The sequence below is a fragment of the Monodelphis domestica genome, chromosome 7, assembly GCF_027887165.1.
Source record: "Monodelphis domestica isolate mMonDom1 chromosome 7, mMonDom1.pri, whole genome shotgun sequence".
Classification (NCBI taxonomy): Eukaryota; Metazoa; Chordata; class Mammalia; order Didelphimorphia; family Didelphidae; genus Monodelphis; species Monodelphis domestica.
In genome coordinates, this window is record NC_077233.1 from 63,880,913 (window position 1) to 63,900,833 (window position 19,921).

A 19,921-nucleotide genomic window follows, 5' to 3' on the forward strand; every position below is an offset into this window, starting at 1 on the left:
TTTGTGACCTGGAAAATCACATAATCTCTGTCTGCCCCAGTTTCTTCATTTGTATAATGAGGGGGTTAGACAAAATGATCTCTGCAGTGCTTCTGGGTCAATCCTAGATCTGTGGTTCTAATTGTCAGTTTGACCCCTGCTTGGGACAATGGCACCTTTCCTGGGATCGAGGTAGGAAAATTTTACACATTTGAGTTGGTATCAGGGCAACTTCTGGAGACCAGGAGGCAGTTTAGAGTCAGTGACTTCCTGCTCTGTCCTTGGGGTCCAGGGAGACCAATTTCACTTACTTCATAATTTTGCTGAGACCTGACCATCACAGATTAAAAACAAATCCCTGTGAAACAGTTATCTAGGAATTAGTCTTTTGCCTTCCCCAATTTAGTTCAGGTTTTCTCTCTTTAAGTCAGTATTTTATTTTATTTTATTTTGTTATTGATGCCTTTCCCTCCCTTCCCATTCCCTTTTCTTTTTTCCTTTTCCTTTCTGTTCCCTTTTCTCTTCTTTTTATTTTCTTCCTTTCTGGTTTTTTTTTTTTTGTTTGTTTCCTTCCTTCTTTTCCCATCAATATCTTTCCTCAAGGACTCCTATCCCTGCCAGGATGAACTTTATCTTTTAATAAATTGAAGGCCTTTCTTTCTCCAGAAGTAAAGGACCCTGTCCTGGGCAGCTGGTGTAGTTCTTGTATCTCCCAAAGGTGAAAGGCTTAGATTTAAGACTATGGCAGTTGTGGCTGTCCTCAGCCTTGGGAGACAGACTGCTCAGGGGCCAGAGATAGGGCAGAGCTGCCTCAAGGAAAACCAGGTGAACATAATAGCAGCAGCATCACTGAGGGAGGAAGGCTGGTGCCAGGAGGATGTGCCCATACCTGCTACTACACATCTCCTGGTGTAGACCTCCAGGGATGCATTTGAATCCTGGGTGGCAGTCTTTTCTTTTTTTCCCCCAGAGGACTGCAGAGATCTACCTGATTGCTTCCATTTTCTGCCTCTACTCATATTTCCATCTGGTCTTCTCTCCCTGTTAGCTCCTAGTGGAAGTAAATAAATAGTCCTTTTCTTTTCTTTCTTTCTTTTTGCATTTTAAATGTAAATGTTTATTTTAAAATATTTTTACATGCTTACATGATTCATATTCTTTCCCTTCCCTTTTCTATGCCCTCCCAGAGTTGACCAGCAATTCCTCTGGTTTATACACAAATAGTCCCTTTCAGATTTCTTAAAGGTTGTTGTTTTTAAAATTGTGAGCACAATAGCAAAGAGATAAAGTAAGTCCTGGGTAAAATGGACACAATTCCAAAATCTCAGCAGTCACACACAGAAGTTATCCCTGGTCTTCATATGTTTATGGCCATAGTTAGACCTCTTTACTCTTGGCTTTTTGTCTTTAAACATCTTGAGAGTAAATTCCACCAAATCCCTCTATTGGGAGAGGTGCTCAGGACCACCCAAACTGGAGGAGGAACCTGTGCCAGGCATTAATTCTGATTGACATGTCTAGTAACAGAGGAAGTAAGCAGATAAGAACAGTGCCCAGAATTCTCCCTTAGTTTTTGGCCCAAGACTTTTTTAAGTATGGTCAAGGGTCTTAAGATCCTGCCATATGAGAATCAGGTGATGAACCTTAGGATATTTAGCCTGAAAAAGAGAGGAGATACATGTGTAGGGGTGGTCAGGCAGAGGATGATGATGATGATGACACAGGATAAATGATTTAAGTATTTTAAGAGCTGTAACTTGGAAGGGAAATTATTATTATAATTCTTGGCTAGTTTTTAGCAGACAGAACTAAGGAAAGTGGTTCTGAACTGGCGTGGGAGAAAAAATCAGATGGGAAAATGAATGGTAACCAGAAATTTGCAGAAAAGCTAATTCAGGTACCTGGGTATATACAGTGCTGGCAATATTTTTGAGAAGACATTTTTTCCAGGTTCCAAGACAACCATCCAGAGATGGTTGCTTCCCATGTAAGGTTAGTTGGACTTGTGTACAAGGGATCCAATTGATTCTGCCTGATAAGTCCCAAAGTCAACCTTTTAGCTTATTACAACTTGTTGTTGAGTTATTTTAGCTGTGTTTGACTCGTGAATCCATTTGGGTTGCACTTTGCAGAGATACTAGAGTGGTTTGCCATTTCCTTCTCCAGCTCAATTTACAGATGAGGAAACTGAGGCAAACAGGGTTCAATGACTTGCCCATTAGCCTTAAAGCTAATATGCATCTGAGGTCAAATATGAACTCAGGAAGAAGAGTCTTCCTGACTTCAGATCTGGCATTCTATCCCCTATGCTACCTAACTGCTCTATTTGGACAACTTAGGGAATAGAAATTCAGAACCATATGTCCTTTGTCCAAGAATGGCTTATGTGATAGGACAACCACAATCCACTAACTTGAGAAGCTGTGGCTAAGGGAAGGGCTATACTTGAGCCATTTTCAGTACCAAATGTTAGCACAGTCAGGGAGGCAGGGCGGTTGAACTATAGAAATAAGAAGGCAGCATCTGCTACTAGTAATTCTAATGAATAGCATCTCTCCATCTCTACTGTACTTAAGGAAAAGGTCAGGCCATATAGTCTGTAAGGAATTGGACACAATCCAGTCCAAGAGTCCAAGAAGCAAAAACCTTCTTAAGTCCAACTTTTCTGTAATCTGTCCCCTCTCAGCTATTCACCTTCATCTCCCATTATTCTATTCTCTATACAACAGAATGGTTTCTTCATTGTTCTCCTAACACTCTCCATGCTTTACACTCTGACTGAGATGCCCTTTCCCCTACATATCTCAAGTTCTCCTTATTTGTTAAAAGTTCTTCTTATCCTTCAATGGCCTGCTTAAAGACTGCCCTTTTTAGGAAGGTCCCTGACTATTTCAGGCTCCACTGATCTTTCTTTCTCTTAAAACACCCTCCCCTTAAAACCCCAAAACAAACCCTACCCCAAAAAAGCCCTTGTCTTTATGTCTTAGTATTAATTCTAAGATAGAAGAGCAGTAAGGGATAGTCAACTAGGGTCAAGTGATTTTTGTCCAGGGTCACATAGAGAAGAAATGTCTGGGGTCAGATTTCAACTCCACTGATTCCTTCTCTGAATTCCAACAGCACTCACATTCAGTGTCTGATCAGGCCCAAACCAAACCAGACTGCGCTTTGCATCCCATTCCAGTCATCCATTTTACCTGCCTTGCTGCTATTGCTCCCAACCTGGACCAGCACCCTTCCACCAGACCTCTGGAATCTATGCCCAGGTTCTTGTTAATCTCCCCTATTCTAGAAGTTAAGAAGAAGTTAATCTATTCTCTAGTCTATTGTAACTAATTGGTCCCAAAGCATACCTTTTTCTTCAGCCATCCATTTTGGTTTGCCCTTATCGCTCTTCTTCCTTGAAACCGATACTTAGTATTGATTCTAAGATGTTTCTAAGATATCTAAGATATGATTCTAAGATTTAAGGGCTTGCCACCAGCCCTACCCCAACCCAAGAATATAAACTAAGGTACTATTATTTTTGGAAAGGCTTTTGATAATTGATAGCCTCTGGATCATCAATTCACCATCCCTAGAACTCCCTAGATGAAAACTCTCTTTTCTGGCCACCGCCATCTTGTATTTATCATCTCCTCCATTAAAATGTAAGTTTCTTAAGGGCGGGGATTATCTTATTTTCTATATTGATATCCCCAGCACTTAACCCAGTGCCTGGCACAATATAAACATTTCACAAGTTATTTTTCATTCATTCATTCATTGGAGGCAGCTAGATGACAAAGTTGATAATATCTGCTATACAGGCTATGATATTTGTAAAAATCTTAACATAGTGAGTGCCTGGTACATACTTGGTGCTGAATTAATGCTGGCTTCCTTTCCTTTTGTGTCTTTCCACCAGAATGTGTTTTCTGGGCTCACTTCACTGTACTGTCAGGATGACCAGTTATGGGGAAGGCTGGATGTCCAAAGTGTTCCTGGATTCCTCAGATAAGGGAAGGGTGTGACTATATAACAAGCATACACCCTGTCTTTGGGGACCTGTGTTGTAACTGACCAGCTGCTCCACACAAGATGAGTCTGTATACTGGACAGTGGTTGGAGTCAGAAAGATCTGGGTTCAAATGCTGCTTCTGAGATGTATTAAATATATGACCATAACCAAGTCGACTAACCTCTTTTGTCCCTCAGGTTCTTCATCTGTAAAGTTGAGATGATAGTATTTGTAGTTGTTATGAGTTCCAAAGCGGATAATTATAATCTGAAAGGTGATTTTTTCTTTAAACCTTTACCTTCCATCTTAGAATCAATACTAAGTATTGGTTTCAAGGAAGAAGAGTGATAAGGACTAGGCAATGAGGATTAAGTGATTTGTTCAGGATCACACAACTAGGAAGTGTCTGAGGCCATATTTGAACCTAGGACCTCCTATCTCCAGGCCTGGTACTCTATCCACTGAGCCACCCAGCTGCCCCTTAAGGTGACTGTTTAGCAGTTAGCTGGCCAGAGACTAAAGCAAAACATGGTTAGAGCATCTGTTACAGAAAGAGATAGTCATTTTCAGAAATTGCTAATGTAAGAATTTGTTATAATCAGGGTTTAATTTTTCATTAAAAAGTTTTGCTCATTGAGCAATAGAAAGCATGTATTATAAATGTTTATAAAGTTAACTAATAAATTTGTTTTTAAGAAAAGATATGAGGGCTCAGTGGCTAGAAACAGGGGGTCAGTCCTAGGTTCAAATCTGGCCTCAGATACTTCCTGGCTGTGACCTGGGCAAGTCACTTAACCCTCATTGTCTAGCCCTTAATACTTTTTTTGCCTTTGAACCAATACTTAGAATTGATTCAGAGGCACAAGGTAAGGGTTAAAAAAGAAGATATAAGGAAGCGCTCCTAGACTGAATGAGAAATTCACCAGTGGTTAAGGGTATATCATGAACTGAAAGGGTTAAAATCCTCCAGGACATAGTCTCTGTGTTAGGCTACAAGAGTGTGGGGAGTAAAAGAAGTAACAACCAGTAATAAGACAAATTTATTTGATTGGGTCTTCTAATTTTTTTTGGCAAAGCCCTGGTCACCTTGCCTTAGTTATGGTTCTGGTGACAGCTAACATTTGAGGAGGACTTTAATGATTACAACATGTTTTATATACATTATTGAACTGGAGTCAAAAAATAACCTTTTGAGGCAGATAACTTATCTAGTCACTCTCCCATTTTATAGATGAAGAAACTGTTAAGGGAACGACAACTTCCTCTCTGTCTCTGCTTTTTGCTTTCCCCAGATCTTGTGAAGTGGAACTCTGGACACTGACCCAGGTGGGAGGAAAAGGTGGAGAGAGAGTCAAAGTTGTCCCTCTAGTTGAATTCTACTGAGTGGGCTGTTCTTGGCAGGGCAGCCAGTCCTCTTTGACAGAGGCATTCCTTGGTGACGTCACAGGACTCGGGGACCAATAAGGGCGTTCATTGCTTCATTCTCCTCAAAGTCAAGTCCTTCAGCCTTGAGCTGAAGTGACTTTTATCACCAAAATGGCAGGCTGACTTGGCCCATGCTCCTAGAAGGGCAAAGAACTGGCCCTTTCAGGATGGGAAAGAGTCAAACCTAGTGGAAGATTGAAAGGAAGACACAGGCTAGGGAGAAGGTGGCTCAAGAGCTGCCTGTTTATTTGGATTGTTGAGAGAGTTCGTGTTGAGACTGTAAGAGAAATACCTTAAAGCAGAATGGCTGGTGAAGTCCCAAGGGTGGGGCCAGAGTCCTGGTTACTTGGATTTTCGATGTCTTAGGCTGCTCTCCTGCCATTGATGGGGCTCTTCAGTATACTGGTAGAGGTTAACCCAATAAATGATCTTCTTGGCTATCCACAGGAGAGCACATAGGAGGATGATGCTTAAGACTGTCAGCACAATCAGAGCTAGGTCCACCCAGAAGAAGATGTGGTATTCCGGGTCAAGCAGCGGTGTGCAGCCTTCTAGCTCATTGCCAGTTAGCTGGCCAAGGGACAGGGAGGCTGTGATGGCTGGGCTGGCACACTTGGTCATGTTCAGGGTGTCCCAGGAGTGGTCCTCCAGCCAGAGTTTAAGGTATAAGATACTACAGTCACAGTGCCAGGGGTTTCTGGTCATGTTAATTCTGTAGATGTAGCTCAGGTGGTCAAAGGTACCAGCAGGGATGGAGGTCAGGTTGTTGTTCTGTAGGTAGAGGTATCGGGTGTTGCTGGGCAGGGTGGGCACCGTGGTCAGCCCTCTGCTGCTACAGTTCACCAGCAGTCCAAAGGTTTCCAGAGCTTGGCAGACACAGGGTTGGGGGCAGGCCAGGGTACCAGGCAAGCCCCACAACAATAACAATATCCACCTGATGGCTATGAGCATAGGCATCTGGCTGGCTACAGAGGAAGAACACAACAGGGAGGGTGTGACGTTTTATGTGACAAAAGAAAGTGACTCTAGGAAAAGGGACAGAGTAGAAAAATTTAGATTTCTATAGAGGGAGCATCCTGGCCTTTCCCCCACTCCTTTTCCTCTCTTTCCCCTCCTTGTTCTTTTCTCCTCTCTTCTCTCTCCCTTTTCTTTCTGCATCTCTCTCTATCTCTATCTGGATCTCTGTCTCTCCCTCCTTTTTCTCCTCACCTCCATCTCTCTCTTCCTCTCCCTTTCTCATCTCTCTTTTTCTTTGTGGCTCCCTCCACATCCCTGTTGGTATCTGTCTCTCCTCCTCTCTCTCTCTCTCTCTCTCTCTCTCTCTCTCTCTCTCTCTCTCTCTCTCTCTCTCTCTCTCTCTCTCTCTCTCTCTCTCTCTCTCTCTCTCCTCCCTCCCTCCCTCCCCCCTCTTCTCTCTCTCCCCTTTGTGTCTGTATCTCTCTGAGGGTCTCTGACTATTTTTTTCTCTGTGTTTCTCCTCCCCTTCCTCCTCTTCCTCCTCCTCCTCCTTTTCTCTCTCTCTTTCTCTCTTCCTCCTCTTTTTTCACTCTCATCTTTATCTTTGTCTTGGTATCTCTCCTTCTTTCTGCCTCTTTTGCCTGTCTCTGACTCTGTCCCCTGGGTCTGTATTTCTCTGCCTCTCCTGTCTCCTTCTACCTGGAGGCTTATGGCAAACAGCCCCCTCCTTGGCCACTTCCAGGAAAGAGACAAATGTGGCTGGGCTAATAATGCCTTTTGTCCATGGACATTCAGTTTTTTCCCCCTCACACAGTAAGCAGACAGGAGCCAGGCCCAGAACACTTTCATTTGCCCTGAAAGCCAAGTCCCTCCATGGCAGGTCACCATGAATTTCCAGAAGCAGGCTTACCCATCATTCTCATGGTTGCATCAGGAAGATTACCATCCACGTCCTCCTAAAGGGTGGGCCCTCATTGGCCAGACCCTTAGAACATTTAAATGTAAGCATCCTCTTTTCATGGAAAGAATATTGATAATCCTCCTGGAGGGCAGGCACTGTTTTTGTCTGGTATGTAGTAAATGCTTAATAAATGCTTTTAATTTTATTATTGCTTTAAAATTATTATTATTATTATTTTAAATAACCCTTACCTTCTGTCTTAGAATCAATACTGTATTTTGGTTCCAATGCAGAAGAGCAATAAGGGCTAGGCAATGGGAGTTAAGTGACTTGCCCAGGGTTACACAGCTAGGAAATGTCTGAAGTCAGATAGGTGTGACAAAGAAAGTGTCTCTAGGAAGGGGAACAGGGTAGAAAGATTTGCATTTCTGTAAAGGGTGTGAGAACCCAGGACCTCACAGGCTCTCAATCCACTGAGCCACCCACCTGCCCCCCATATATGCTTTCTATTGATCAATTGGATGGTCCTTTCCTTTCCTTTCCTTTCCTTTCCTTTCCTTTCCTTTCCTTTCCTTTCCTTTCCTTTCCTTTCCTTTCCTTTCCTTTCCTTTCCTTTCCTTTCCTTTCCTTTCCTTTCCTTTCCTTTCCTTTCCTTTCCTTTCCTTTCCTTTCCTTTCCTTTCCTTTCCTTTCCTTTCCTTTCCTTTCCTTTCCTTTCCTTTCCTTTCCTTTCCTTTCCTTTCCTTTCCTTTCCTTTCCTTTCCTTTCCTTTCCTTTCCTAGTAAAAGAGTCAGAACACATTCATATCCTCTTTTTAGGGCTACAAATTGCTTTACATCCATCATCTCATTTGTTCTTCTCAACAGACCTTTTAGCTAGATAATTGGGCAGCTAGAGGATGGGACCTGGACTCAGGAAGACCCACATTCAGATCCTGACTCACATACTTCCCAGCTGCATGACCCTGACCTCTTCTTGTCTCAGTTTCCTCTTCTATAAAATGGGAATAATAATAACACCTCCCCTGCAGAGTTATTGTGAGACTCCAATGGGAAAACCTATGTAAAGTGTTTTGAAAACTTTAGACCAGCATATAGAAGTGCTAGGGGTTATTCTTCTCATTTTACCCATTAGGTACCTGATGTTCAAAATGATGAACTAAAAGATTTGCCCAGGGTCACACAGATAACATGGCATGTCAGAGGTAGGAAAGCAGCCCAGGTATTGCTGATTCCAAGGCTGGCACTCATTATCTGATATGCTATTCATCATTATTTATTTGTTTATTACAAATTCCACACAATAGCACATTTCTACACAAGTTTTCTGAAGTTATATGATCCAAATTATCTCCTTCCCTTCTTCTCTCCCCCTTCCCAGAGATGGCAAGCAATTCAATCTGGGTCATACTTGTATTATCAAGAAAAACATACTGATATGCCATTCAGAGAGATTAAGTGATTTACTCAAAGCCACACAGCTAAGAAGGGGCAGATTTTCTGACTTCCCATTCAATGCTCTTTTCATTAGACCACACTGCCTCTCAAAGACATCCCTTTAATCCTAGACACTATGGGAGGTGGAGGATAAATATTTAGAAAGGGATAAGCTGGAGTAAGGTATTTAGGGGGGTTGGAAGCACCTCTTTCAAGGGGATCTGACTAGTGTCAGAGCTGAGCTGAGCTGAGCTGAGCTCCCCTGGTCTTGCCATAGCATCCTAGGAAGAGAGACAATAAAAAGGGAGGAAAGAACAGGGGGAAAGCTGCTAGGCACTGAAGCATGGCTCATGTTCTGTTACCTTTTCTGGATTCCCTTCTCTCTGGGGCCATCAGCAGCTCTGGGGTGAGAGATCTGAGACAGGAGTCACCCTGCTGTTCAGAAAGCAAGGAAGGAAATGAATAAAAATAGCCTGGTTCAGCTCGGAACTGCTACTCAGAAAACCCCATCTCATGAGATGGCGGAAGACAGCTTGCCAGCCCCTTTGTGTCTTGGGCAGACAAAAGGAGAAGAAGACAGGATTTTTAGAGTTGAGTGGAACCTTCGAGGTCATCTTGTCTGGCCTGTTCATTTCAAAGAAAAGAAAGGAAGACCCAGAAGGGTAACTGGCTTGCCCAAACAAGTGGTAGAGTAGAGATTCAAACCAAGGGCATCTAGCTTCAAATCCAGGTTTTTTGTTGTTGTTGTTGTTGTTTTTTTAACTGTACCATCATCCCCCAAGGAGGGAAGATCACATCAGTTTTGACCCTCATATGTTCTTGCCATTTTCTTCTTTTTCTTTTTTAAACCCTTACCTTCTATCTTAGAATGGATACTAAGTATTGGTTCCAAGGGAAAAGTAAGGTTAGGCAATTGGAATTAAGCGACTTGCCCAGGGTTGCACAGCTAGGAAATATTTGAGGTCAAATTTGAACCCAGGGCCTCCTGACTCCAGGTCTGGTGGTCTAGTCACTGTGCCATATAGCTGTCCCTGCCAAGTTTATTTTCAAAAAGGGCCTGGCCAGGTCACCATAAGCCAGACTTACATATGGACTTCCTAGAGGGATCACTTTGAATGGGAGGATGTGGGGAAGAGAAATCTGTCAATTATTGCCCTTCTGGGATATTCCAAATGGAGGGGATCCTAAGTATGGGACAAGCAAGGATGTGGCATCAGGGCTTTCTCTCCTATTTCAGAACTTCATGAAATAAGGTGATGTAGGAAAGAATTTTTACCTAGGCTTCAGGAGATCTACTCATTTCCAAATCATTTTGCAATGCAGGAACTCAGTTTCTCCAAATGACAAACTGGGCACAATACTGCCCCAATTGTCTCCTACTACTCTTGTGAGAACCAAATGGATATAAAAGTACCTTGGAAAAAATGGGTATAAAAGTTCTTTGGGAAAAAGGTTGAAAAGACAATAGAAGCATAAGGAATTCTAGTCACTATTATTGAGTCATAGATCATTGGGACTGGAAGGGATGTTAGAAATCATTGAGACTCAATACCGATATATCTCATACTTTCCTTGGAGAGGATTTGAAGAGACTAGAATGTCATACAATTAGATGGATTTGGAATTGGTTGAAAGGATGGACTTAGGGGTATGCTGGAGACAGCTTATACTGGTAGACTAGAGCTAGCTGAATTTGTTGTTAAATTTTGTTTAAAAATTGTTTGTTTTAAAATATAAATATATTAAGAAGTTGTTTAAATTTTTTAAAAAAAGAAATAATTGTGGCTAATCCTATCATTTTATAAAGAAGGAAACTGAGGCTCAGAGGGGAAGGGACATGGCCAAGGTCACATTAGTACTTCACTTCAGAGTTGGGATAGGCTAGAGTGGAGGGTGGTAGGTAAGAAATTGTCAGGTCTTGGGAGGAAGATAAATGAAAGTTAGGGACAAGATTAGGGAGAAATCTTTAGAGTACTAGGTTTAAGCTTTGGAGATCATCTATTCTCATCCTCTAATTTTATATAGAATACAACTGAGGCTTGTTGAGATTAAACAATCTGCCTGGGAATCACTAAACCAGTCAGTGGTAGGTTTGAGAACTGTTCTTAACCTGAGGCCAGTGACTTTGTTTAGTAACACTTTGATAACTATATTTTAGTAGAATTGGTTTCCTCGATAATACTAGGCATTTTGTTTTATGCAACTAAAAGTCTCTAGGCTTCCCCAGAGCACCCAAAGAAGGCCACAACTCATGAAAGTTTAAGAACTCTTGTGCTAGACTAATTCCGGTACCCTAACAGGGTTCTTTCCATTATGTACTCCTTCACTTTTTTATATATCAGAAAGCTTGCTAGTTCTTTATGGCTTTCTCCGTCTACCAGACTGCCCATTCCTTAGACCCACTCTGGGATGTCTTCCTCCTTCTTTGGACTCCCCCCACCCTTATATCTAGACATGAATATACTTGGACCACTCCAAGATAGAAGTTTCCAGTTTCCCAGCTAATAGACAACTTCCTCCCTGTGTCCGGAGTGGTGGAGAGCTGAGCAGGTCTGCTGAGCATGCCCTCTTCCATTCTGTCATAGTTCTGATCCAGAAGGGGCCCAAACCCCTGTGTCCTAGGCCATCTTAGAGTCTGATTTCCTGCCAACATGGCCTGACCCTCACAGGTGTCATCCTTGCTCATCTTCCTTCTTGGCCCTTTCTCAGTCCCAATCCTGGGGTGAGGGAGGCTGATGGTCTGTCCTAGTTTTGGGGTGTTGGCCCCTGCCCCAAGAGAGAAGGTTGACAAATAGCCCAATTTGGACAATGTCAGTGGGTTTATTTGGCCACTCTGGGGCTCTTCCTTCCTGTTTTTTTTGGGTATCCCCAGTTGTGCTGCCATTTAGGCTTTTTGCTAATCATGCCAATTAAAAGAGACTTCTTGCTTTCATTCCTGACTGGCTTATCTTTACTTCTACCAAACCCCCTTTACTCCCAGCAATGCATTCTGACATACCTGATCCGTCCAGCGTGTCTCCTTCCTTTATCTTGGAAGAAAAGGGAATGTGGGATTTCTTCAGTTGGGGCTCTTTCTCCTCCCCCTCCTTCCATGACTTCTTCCAAGGGTCGACAGTCTCCTTCTCCTGGGGTCTATGTATAGCACACTGGTGGTTTCCCCCTTCTCTTGGTTTTCCTTATCTCTGTCATGCACTGTTCCTGCTGAGAGGCCCTGCCTCCCTTTTGGGGCCAAAGAGGGGGTTGGGGTACAAAGGGGAAGGAGAACTCCAGCACTAGGGAGGTGCTGCAGCTCTACTCTGCCTAGGTCACATCACATATGGGGAATGTTCCAAGGAACTTGCAGAAAAGAAGATTGGAGGAAGGAGGGGGTGCCATCGTTGTTGTTATTCAGTTGTGTCTCACTCTTCATGATCCCATTTGTGGTTTTCTTAGCAAAGATATTGGGGTGGTTTGTCATTTCCTTCTCTAGTTCACTTGACAGATGAGGAAATGGAGGCAAACAAGATTAAGTGACTTACCCAGGGTCACATAGCTAGTAAGCATCTGTGGCCAGATTTGAATCTGTCAAATCTTCCTGACACCAAGCCTAGCACTCTATCCAATGCATTATCTAGCTTGCTATAACAGAATAGCTCTCATCAAGTATTTGAAGGAAGGGCTATGAAGGACTATAATATGGGGGAAGGATTAGTCTTTCTGAGCTTGGCTCCAGAGGGCAGAATTAGAATCATATAGTAAAAGAGGCAAATTTAGATTAGACGTAGGGAAATAACTTCCTAACAATTAGAGCTTTTCCAAAGCGAATCATGCTGCCTGGGGAAGTGAAAAAATAAAAGGGGTGATCACCAATTGGTGATCAATGATATGGAAATAGAAAGGACTTAATAGCCTATCTAGGTTTAAATAAATGTTCATTTCACAGATGAGCAAATAGTCTAGAGAGTTTAAGAACATAAATATTTCTATCAGCCTAAGACCACACAGGTGGTGACAGAGGGTAAGATCTGAATCTAGTAGCTTTTCTGAATTCCAAATCCCCTGTATTACCCCAAGTTGCCTCCTGTTTTAACACATTTTTTAAAATTTAAAGTTTTGAGATTCAAATTCTCTCCCATCTTCTGACCCTCTCTTCTTTACCCCCTCCCTAAGAAAGTATCAATCTGATACAGATTTTCCTATATTAGTCATTTTGTGGAAGAGATCCCAAGTTTATAAAAAGAAGGAAGAAAATGAAATATAGTATGCATTCAGACTCCATTAGTCCTTTATAGGAGGGCAGATGGAATTTTTCATCATGAGTCTCTAGGATTAATTGGATCATTTGCTCCATTGCAAAGAACAACCAGGTCATTCACAGTTGTTCATCAAGAAATATTGCTGTCGCTGTGTACAACAGTGTTCTGGTTCTGCTCACCTCACTTTGCATCAGTTCATGCAAATCTTTCTAGATTTTTCTAAATTATCCTGCTGATATTAGTATTTTTAAAAATTCAATTTTATTTCATTTTCAATTCCAATTTATATTATTCCCCTTCCCCATTCATAAGAAAACAAGAAAAACAAATTATATTACATTACAAATCTGTATAGTCATGTAAAACAAATTCTTGCATTGCTATGTACAAAAAAAAAGAGGAAGAAAGAAAGAAAAAGAAGAATTGTGCATCAATATGAATTGTGAGCCCATCATTACTTTGTCTGGAGGTGGGTAGTATCTTTCATCATGAGTCTTTCAGAATTGAGCTTGGTCATTGTGGTTAATCAGAATTCTTAAATCATTCAAAACTTTGACTTTATGATATTGTTGTCTCTATGTATATTGTTCTTCTGGTTCTGCTCTCTTAACTTTGCATCATTTCATAAAAGTCTTCCCAAGTTTCTCTAAAATTATTCTCTTCATCAGTTCTTACGGCTAATATTATTCTATCACATTCATATACCATAACTTGTTCTGCTAATCCCCAATTAATGGAAATTCCTTCAGTTTCCAATTCTTTGCTATTAGAAAAGTAGCTGCTACAAATATTTTGGTTACATAGAGATCCCTTTTCTCTTTCTTTGATCTTTTTGGGATATGGATGTAATAATAATATCACTGGGCCAGAGGGTATGTGTAGCTGAATAACTTTTGGAACATAATTCCAAATTGTTTTCCAAAATGATTGAACACTTTTTTTGCTTCTCTTCTAATTGTAGCTATATTCATTTTTTTTTGTTTAAAAAACCTGTTTAATTGTATGTGTTCAAAATTTTCCATTTGACCTCCTGCGAACCACTCTATTTCTTGTTTCTTCATGAATTGTTCCCTTCTCCATGAATATGACATGCAATTTTCCCCATGCTCCTCTAATTTGCTTGTATTGTCATCTTTTATGATTAAATCAGATGCCCATTTTGAGCTTATCTTAGCATATACACTATGACATATTGGTCTATACCTAGTTTCTGCCAGACTGTTTTCCAGTTTTCCCAATTGCTTTTATTTTTTTTATTTTATTCTTATTATTCTTATTTTAAATAAACTCTTACCTTCCATCTTGGAGTCAACACTGTGTATTGGCTCCAAGGCAGAAGAGTGGTAAGGACTAGTCAATGGGGGTCAAGTGACTCGCCCAGGGTCACACAGCTGGGAAGTGTCTGAGGCCACATTTGAACCTAGGACCTCCCATCTCTAGGCCTGACTCTCAATCCACTGAGCCACCCAGCTCCCCCCCCCAATTGCTTTTATTGAATAGTGAGTTTTTGAGGGGTCTTGAGGTTTATCGAACCCAACTTTCTGTGCTCATTTGTTTCCATATATTATGTACTTAATCTACTCCACTGATCAACCTCTGTTTCTTACCTAGCACCCCCCAAATTTTTTTTGACAAATATAGCTTTGTAGTGTAGTTTGATGGACAGTCTCCCTTCTTTTCCATTTTAAAATTGATTCCCTTGATAGTCTTGACCTTTTGTTCTTCTAGATGAATTTTGTTATTATTTATTCTTAGCTCTATAAGGTAGTCCTTTGGGTAGTCTGTTTGGCATGACACTGAATGAATGAGCTTAGATAAGTGTTGTTATTTCTATGATATTGGCTCAGTCCACCCTTGAACAATGAAGATTTCTCTTAATATTTCTAATTTAGATCTGGCTTTATTTAAGAGTTATTGCAAGTTGTATTCACATAGTTCCTGGGTCTTGACAGGTAAACTCTCAAGTATTTAGTACTGTCTAGTTATTTTATTTAATTAATTTATTTTTAAAAAAACCTTTACCTTCTGTCCAAGGCAGAAGAGTGGTAATGGCTAGGCAATGGGGGCTAAGTGACTTGCCCAGGGTTGCACAGTTAGGAAGTATCTGAGTTCAGATTTGAACCCAGGACCTCCTCTCTCTAGGCCTGACTCTTAATCCACTGAGTCACCCAGCTGCCCCCTTGTCTAGTTATTTTAGATAGAATTTCTCTTTCTTTTTCTTGCTGTTGGATTTAGGTGGTAACATGCAGAAATGCTGATAATTTATGTGGCTTTATTTTATATCTTACAACTTTGCTGTAGTTGTTCATTGTTTATTTGTATATATTTCTTTGTTTATTTTCTCCCTCAAATTGTGAAATCTTTGAAATCAGAGACTATCTTTTGCCTCTTGTATCTTCTGTACTTAGCACATAGTAGGCACTTAAGTGTCTATTGCTTATTTCAAATAGTTTTTGAGTTGATCCTCTAAGAGGTTCTCTAAGCAAACCCGTTATATTATTTACAAAAATTGGGTCATTCTATCTCCTCTTTGCCTTTGCTTATTTAATGTTTTTCATGCTTTATTGCTATATCTAGTGTTTCCAGGACAATATTGAATAATAATGGTGATAATCAATCAATCAATATTTAATTGATAATCAATCAACTACATACCAGATCCTATGCTAAGCAATGGGCATATAACAGGAAGCATAAGATAGTCCCTGCTTTCAAGGAGCTTACAATCTAATGGGAGAGAAAACATGCAAATAAATATGTACAAGCAAACTATATATGGGATAAATAGTAAATAACCTGAAACAGGAACGGAAAGATCTTGCGGGTTGGTATTCTGAATTAAGAAGAGCCAGAATTAAAATATTAAATAAATTAAGAAAATAGTTAAAATAAATAAAAATGAAAAAGAAATTAAACTAATAAAATAAAAAGATTTGTCCTGAAAAAAACTTGTTTTAGAAAGGAACGGTTCAAAGCTTTTATGATTGATGGCTCTCTGTGGCCTCTGGGTGGGAATGTATGTACATTTACTGCAGTTCTTGAGTCAGGATGTGGAGTCTTAGAGGAAGAAATAAATCGTACTCAGCGTGGCATTTTCACAGGGTCAGAATTTTTACAGTGACTTGGCTCAGTCTTGTAAAATTCATCCAACCGTGGCAGGAGACGGGAGGTCTGTGCCCCTGCTCTGACAGCGGCTGTGGGACAGAAAAGCCAATATTGCCAGCCTGCCTGCAGGAGATGAAAGCATGAGGCACTGGGTAGGAATAGAAATAAGAGCCTCAGAGTTGTGATTTGTGGCGAGTGGATCTCAAGTCCAGGTCTGACAGGCTTAAGTCAAAGAAGGGATCCTTCACTTCCCTGGAGGTAGTTAGGATTCTCATCAACGGAGGGATGAATAACTGGAAACATCTTTCCTAAAAGCAATTAGGAATAAAAAAAGGAAAACAAAGAAACAATAGTAATTAGGAATGAAAAATGGAACTGGTATTAAAACAGAGTGTATAATAAAAAATATAGGAGATACAGAGAAATATCTAGAAGCAGAGTGGTAGACTCGAGAGAGATGGCTTTAGAGTCAGGAAGGCTTGAGTTCAAGTCCTCTCTCTGTTGCAAACTGGCTGGGTCACCCTTGGCAAGCTATTCAATGCTATGGGTCAGAGGTTTCAAACTCAGGCAAACTCCCAGTGCAGAGTTGTTAAACTTAGGCAAACTCTGAAGGGCAACCTGGACCAGATTAAAATGTAACTGGGAAATATTTAACAAAATAACGAAAAATGCAATAATATAAATCTATGGTTTTCTAAGTTAATATCTGGGGCAGCTAGGTGGCACAGTGGAGAGAGTGCCAGGCTTGGAGCCAGGAAGACCAGAGTTCATATGTGGCCTTAGATACTTACTGTTGTGTGACCTTGGGCAAGTCACTTTACTCTGTTTGCCTCAGTTTCCTCATCTGTCAAATGACCTGGAGAAGGAAATGGCAAACTGCTTCAGTCTCTTTGCCAAGAAGACCTCAAATGGGTTCATGAGGAGTCAAGTCAGACATCACTCAACAACAAAGTCAATGTGTCTTCCCCCACCTCCCCTGTTTCTATTTCAGTTTGACACCACTGACAAAGGTGATTCTCTAAGATTATGAATTGCAGAGAAGATGCCATTCTTCAATGGTAGAGGGAATTTCCTCCTCTACCATAGATCAATGAAATCACAGGTCCAGTTAATATTCCATGGATACTTCGAATAAATGAATCCCTATTTCCCCCATTGGCCACTTGCTACCATCCTAAGGTGGGGATGAAGAACTCTTTGGGTTACATATTCAAGATCACCTTTCTTTGTAGCTTTCCTAGTATTTGTCCAGAGTAGTTGTTATTATTTAATCATTTTCAGCTGTATCTGACTCTTTGTCATTCCATTTGGGGTTTATGTGGCAAAGATGCTGGAGTAGTTGGCCATTTCCTTCTCTAACTCATTTTACAGATGAAGAAACTGAGGCAAGCAGGGGTGAAGTGACTTGCTCAGGGCCACAAAGCTACTGAGGCCAGATTTAAACTCAAGAAGATGAATCTTCCTGACTCCAAGCTGGTCACACTATCCACTGCATTACCTAGCTGCCCTTTCCTATAGCTGTAAGGGATCTTAAAGGCCACCTAGTCCAAGCCCCTCATGTTTATATACAAAGGGGCCAAGGGCTTATGTAGCAAAAAGCTAATTTCCAAAGGGAATCATGGGATTGAAAGCCCAAGTGAAAAGGCATATGTGTGTTTATCCTCAGCCTTGGAAAGTCAGCTTGCCATGTGGGAGACACCTAGCCTGTAACCTGAGACAAAGAAGAAGCAAATAAAAGTTAATTGCCTTAGCTCAGCTAAGAGTAAGGGCTGAGGAGAACCTTCTGATGAGAAGGACTATTTCTGGATATCCTGCATTTGCCTGAGCAATCCCTTTGTGTCCCTGGGGCACAGTAAAGTCAGGGCAGAGCTGTGAGACTGATTGACAATAGAGCTGAGGTTGTGCTGATTCGTGTTGACAAGGAATAAAGAAAGGAGGGAAGGGAAGGGATTTTTGACTCGACAAGTCTCACTATACAAGAATGATGATAATTTATCAAAGCAGCAACAGCAGGAGAAATAGTAAAGACAAAAGGCCAAGAGACAGCAGCAAGAGGCCCTGTAGAAGCAGAGGGCAGAGGGAGAGAGTTGCACTCCAGTTGGTGACATCCATGGAGATTGCATCAGCAGCCACAACAGCAAAGCAGCTCCAGGCCAAGTCATGGAATTGTAGAAGGCAGACATGGCAGGAGTAATTGGTTGCCAGGAGACAAAGCCATGAGAACTTGGGGAGCAGAAGTTTTCCCAGACACAACACAGCAAAGAGCCTGAGCCCTTTCTCCACCGACGGGCATTTGCTTTCTGAGGATTTGTTCCTTTCTCTGGTAGCATAGGAGTTGGTGGGAAGCTGATTTCCTTTAGGTAGGGAATCTGAGAATGACATGCTGTACAATTTCTTCTTGTTACTTACATCACTATTCTGTCTCAATTAAATGCTTCGCTATTTGATTTTTGGTTTCTGCTTTGTCTATCAGAAGAGTGGGCACTAGGTGGGGGCTTGCAGCATATTTCTTTTCTACACTGACTCTAACATATAATTAGAAAGTCAAGAGTGATTCTTGTTATATACAATCGGGGAAATGGAGACTTGTGAAAGGAGAACTTAATTCATTATTTCATAGAACAGTTCTTCTCCCCAAATCTTTCAAATCCTCCTAGGCCAGTGGTTCTTAACCTCAGAGATGTCAGGGGGGAAAGTTCATGAACATGAAGAGGGGAAATGATATCTATATTTCACTAGAACAGATTTGCTTTGTAATCCTGTATATTTTTAAAAATGTCTTTAAAGACATCCTGAGAAGGGATCCATAGGCTTCTCCAGAGTTTGCCAAAGAGGTCCTCAACACCCATAAGGTTAAGAATCCCTGTTTTAGATTCTATCTGATCTTTCACTGTTAATTTACATATAGGTAGTCTCCACTTCTTGCCATTTAATTAGTGATGGCAGCTAGTTAGGGGAGAGGGGGAGTCTGCAGAGAATGAGCAGCTTGTTTTGCCTGGGGGGGGGGGATTGTTGAGTATGCCTCTGGAAGTGGATGGTGAAGTCTGACCCTAACAAAGAGTATGCATAAGAATCCTATGACTATTTCCTTCCAGGTTATTATTATTATTAGAGGGCGTGGGGCATCTACTGCCAATACTCCCTTAGTGCAGTTTGCTTTGGGGATGAAAGAAGGCAGTAGGAAGTCACTGAACAGTTAATAAAAAGGAAGCTTACTTTTCCCTAACACAGCAGAGATACAAGTGGCATTTATCTTCATCTTTGGGATACGTGGCTTCTCTCACTTCTTTATGGAAATGCATCTGGTCAGCAGGTCAGGGGATGGTGACTCTCATGGTTTCAGGCCTCCCCCCAAATTTAAGAATGATGCGGGTTGTCCTGCAGGCAGGTTGGCATATGGATGTTGACAGGTTGCTACAAGGATATAGGCAGGAGCTCGGTAATTGGCCAGTCGGGATTAGCCAGTGTAACAATAACTTTCCTTTCCTGAAGCTTGCATAGAACTTGCCAAAATTTGCCTGAAAATTGCCCTACAGTGTGTAGCAAATCCTGAGCCTCCATTTGCTTTGCAGTTTTCACTCTTCCCCAGGGGTAAACCAGGTGAATGGGTAAAGCCACATGAACTAAAGTGAACCATGGGTAAAGTGACTTCTGTTCCTTGGTTACTTTCAGGCCACTATGGCTCAAACCATTGAACACTTCCTTAACAACCTAAAAAGCATTCTTGAAAACCTCTTGGGGCCACTCTATCACCACTCTATCGCTATATTCTCTTTTAATAAACTTACTTCCTCATAATGAAGACTGCCTGAGTGGTCAATTCTTTGGATGGGCCAATTGGGTCCCAGGGGACAGCTCCATTATCTTGTAGGGAAAGCTAATCT

General features: G+C 41.3%; 1 protein-coding gene across 2 annotated transcripts; it reads right to left on the reverse strand.

Moving 5' to 3' along the window:
- Window positions 1-4,939: 4,939 nt before the first annotated feature.
- On the reverse strand, window positions 4,940-11,877 carry GP9 (glycoprotein IX platelet). 2 transcript variants are annotated; one of them, XM_056804776.1, is made up of 3 exons: window positions 11,696-11,877; window positions 9,060-9,129; window positions 4,940-6,369 (listed from the first exon to the last, which is right to left on the reverse strand). In XM_056804776.1, the coding sequence occupies exons 2-3, from the start codon at window positions 9,088-9,090 to the stop codon at window positions 5,747-5,749; spliced, it is 654 nt and encodes a 217-aa protein (XP_056660754.1). In that variant the 5' UTR covers window positions 9,091-9,129; window positions 11,696-11,877; the 3' UTR covers window positions 4,940-5,746. The 2 variants fall into 2 exon arrangements, with proteins under 2 accessions (XP_056660754.1, XP_056660753.1); XM_056804775.1 differs by having other exon boundaries at window positions 4,942-6,369; window positions 9,060-9,132; window positions 11,696-11,876.
- Between the last annotated feature and the right edge of the window lie 8,044 nt (window positions 11,878-19,921).

Bases quoted from the DNA above. Each gene is read 5' to 3' on its own strand.
- GP9 (XM_056804776.1), bottom strand. From the start codon at position 9,090: ATGGCCCCAGAGAGAAGGGAATCCAGAAAAG. The intron at 6,370-9,059 runs GTAACAGAACAT...CTTCCTCTGTAG, and splicing joins GAGAAGGGAATCCAGAAAAG to CCAGCCAGATGCCTATGCTC.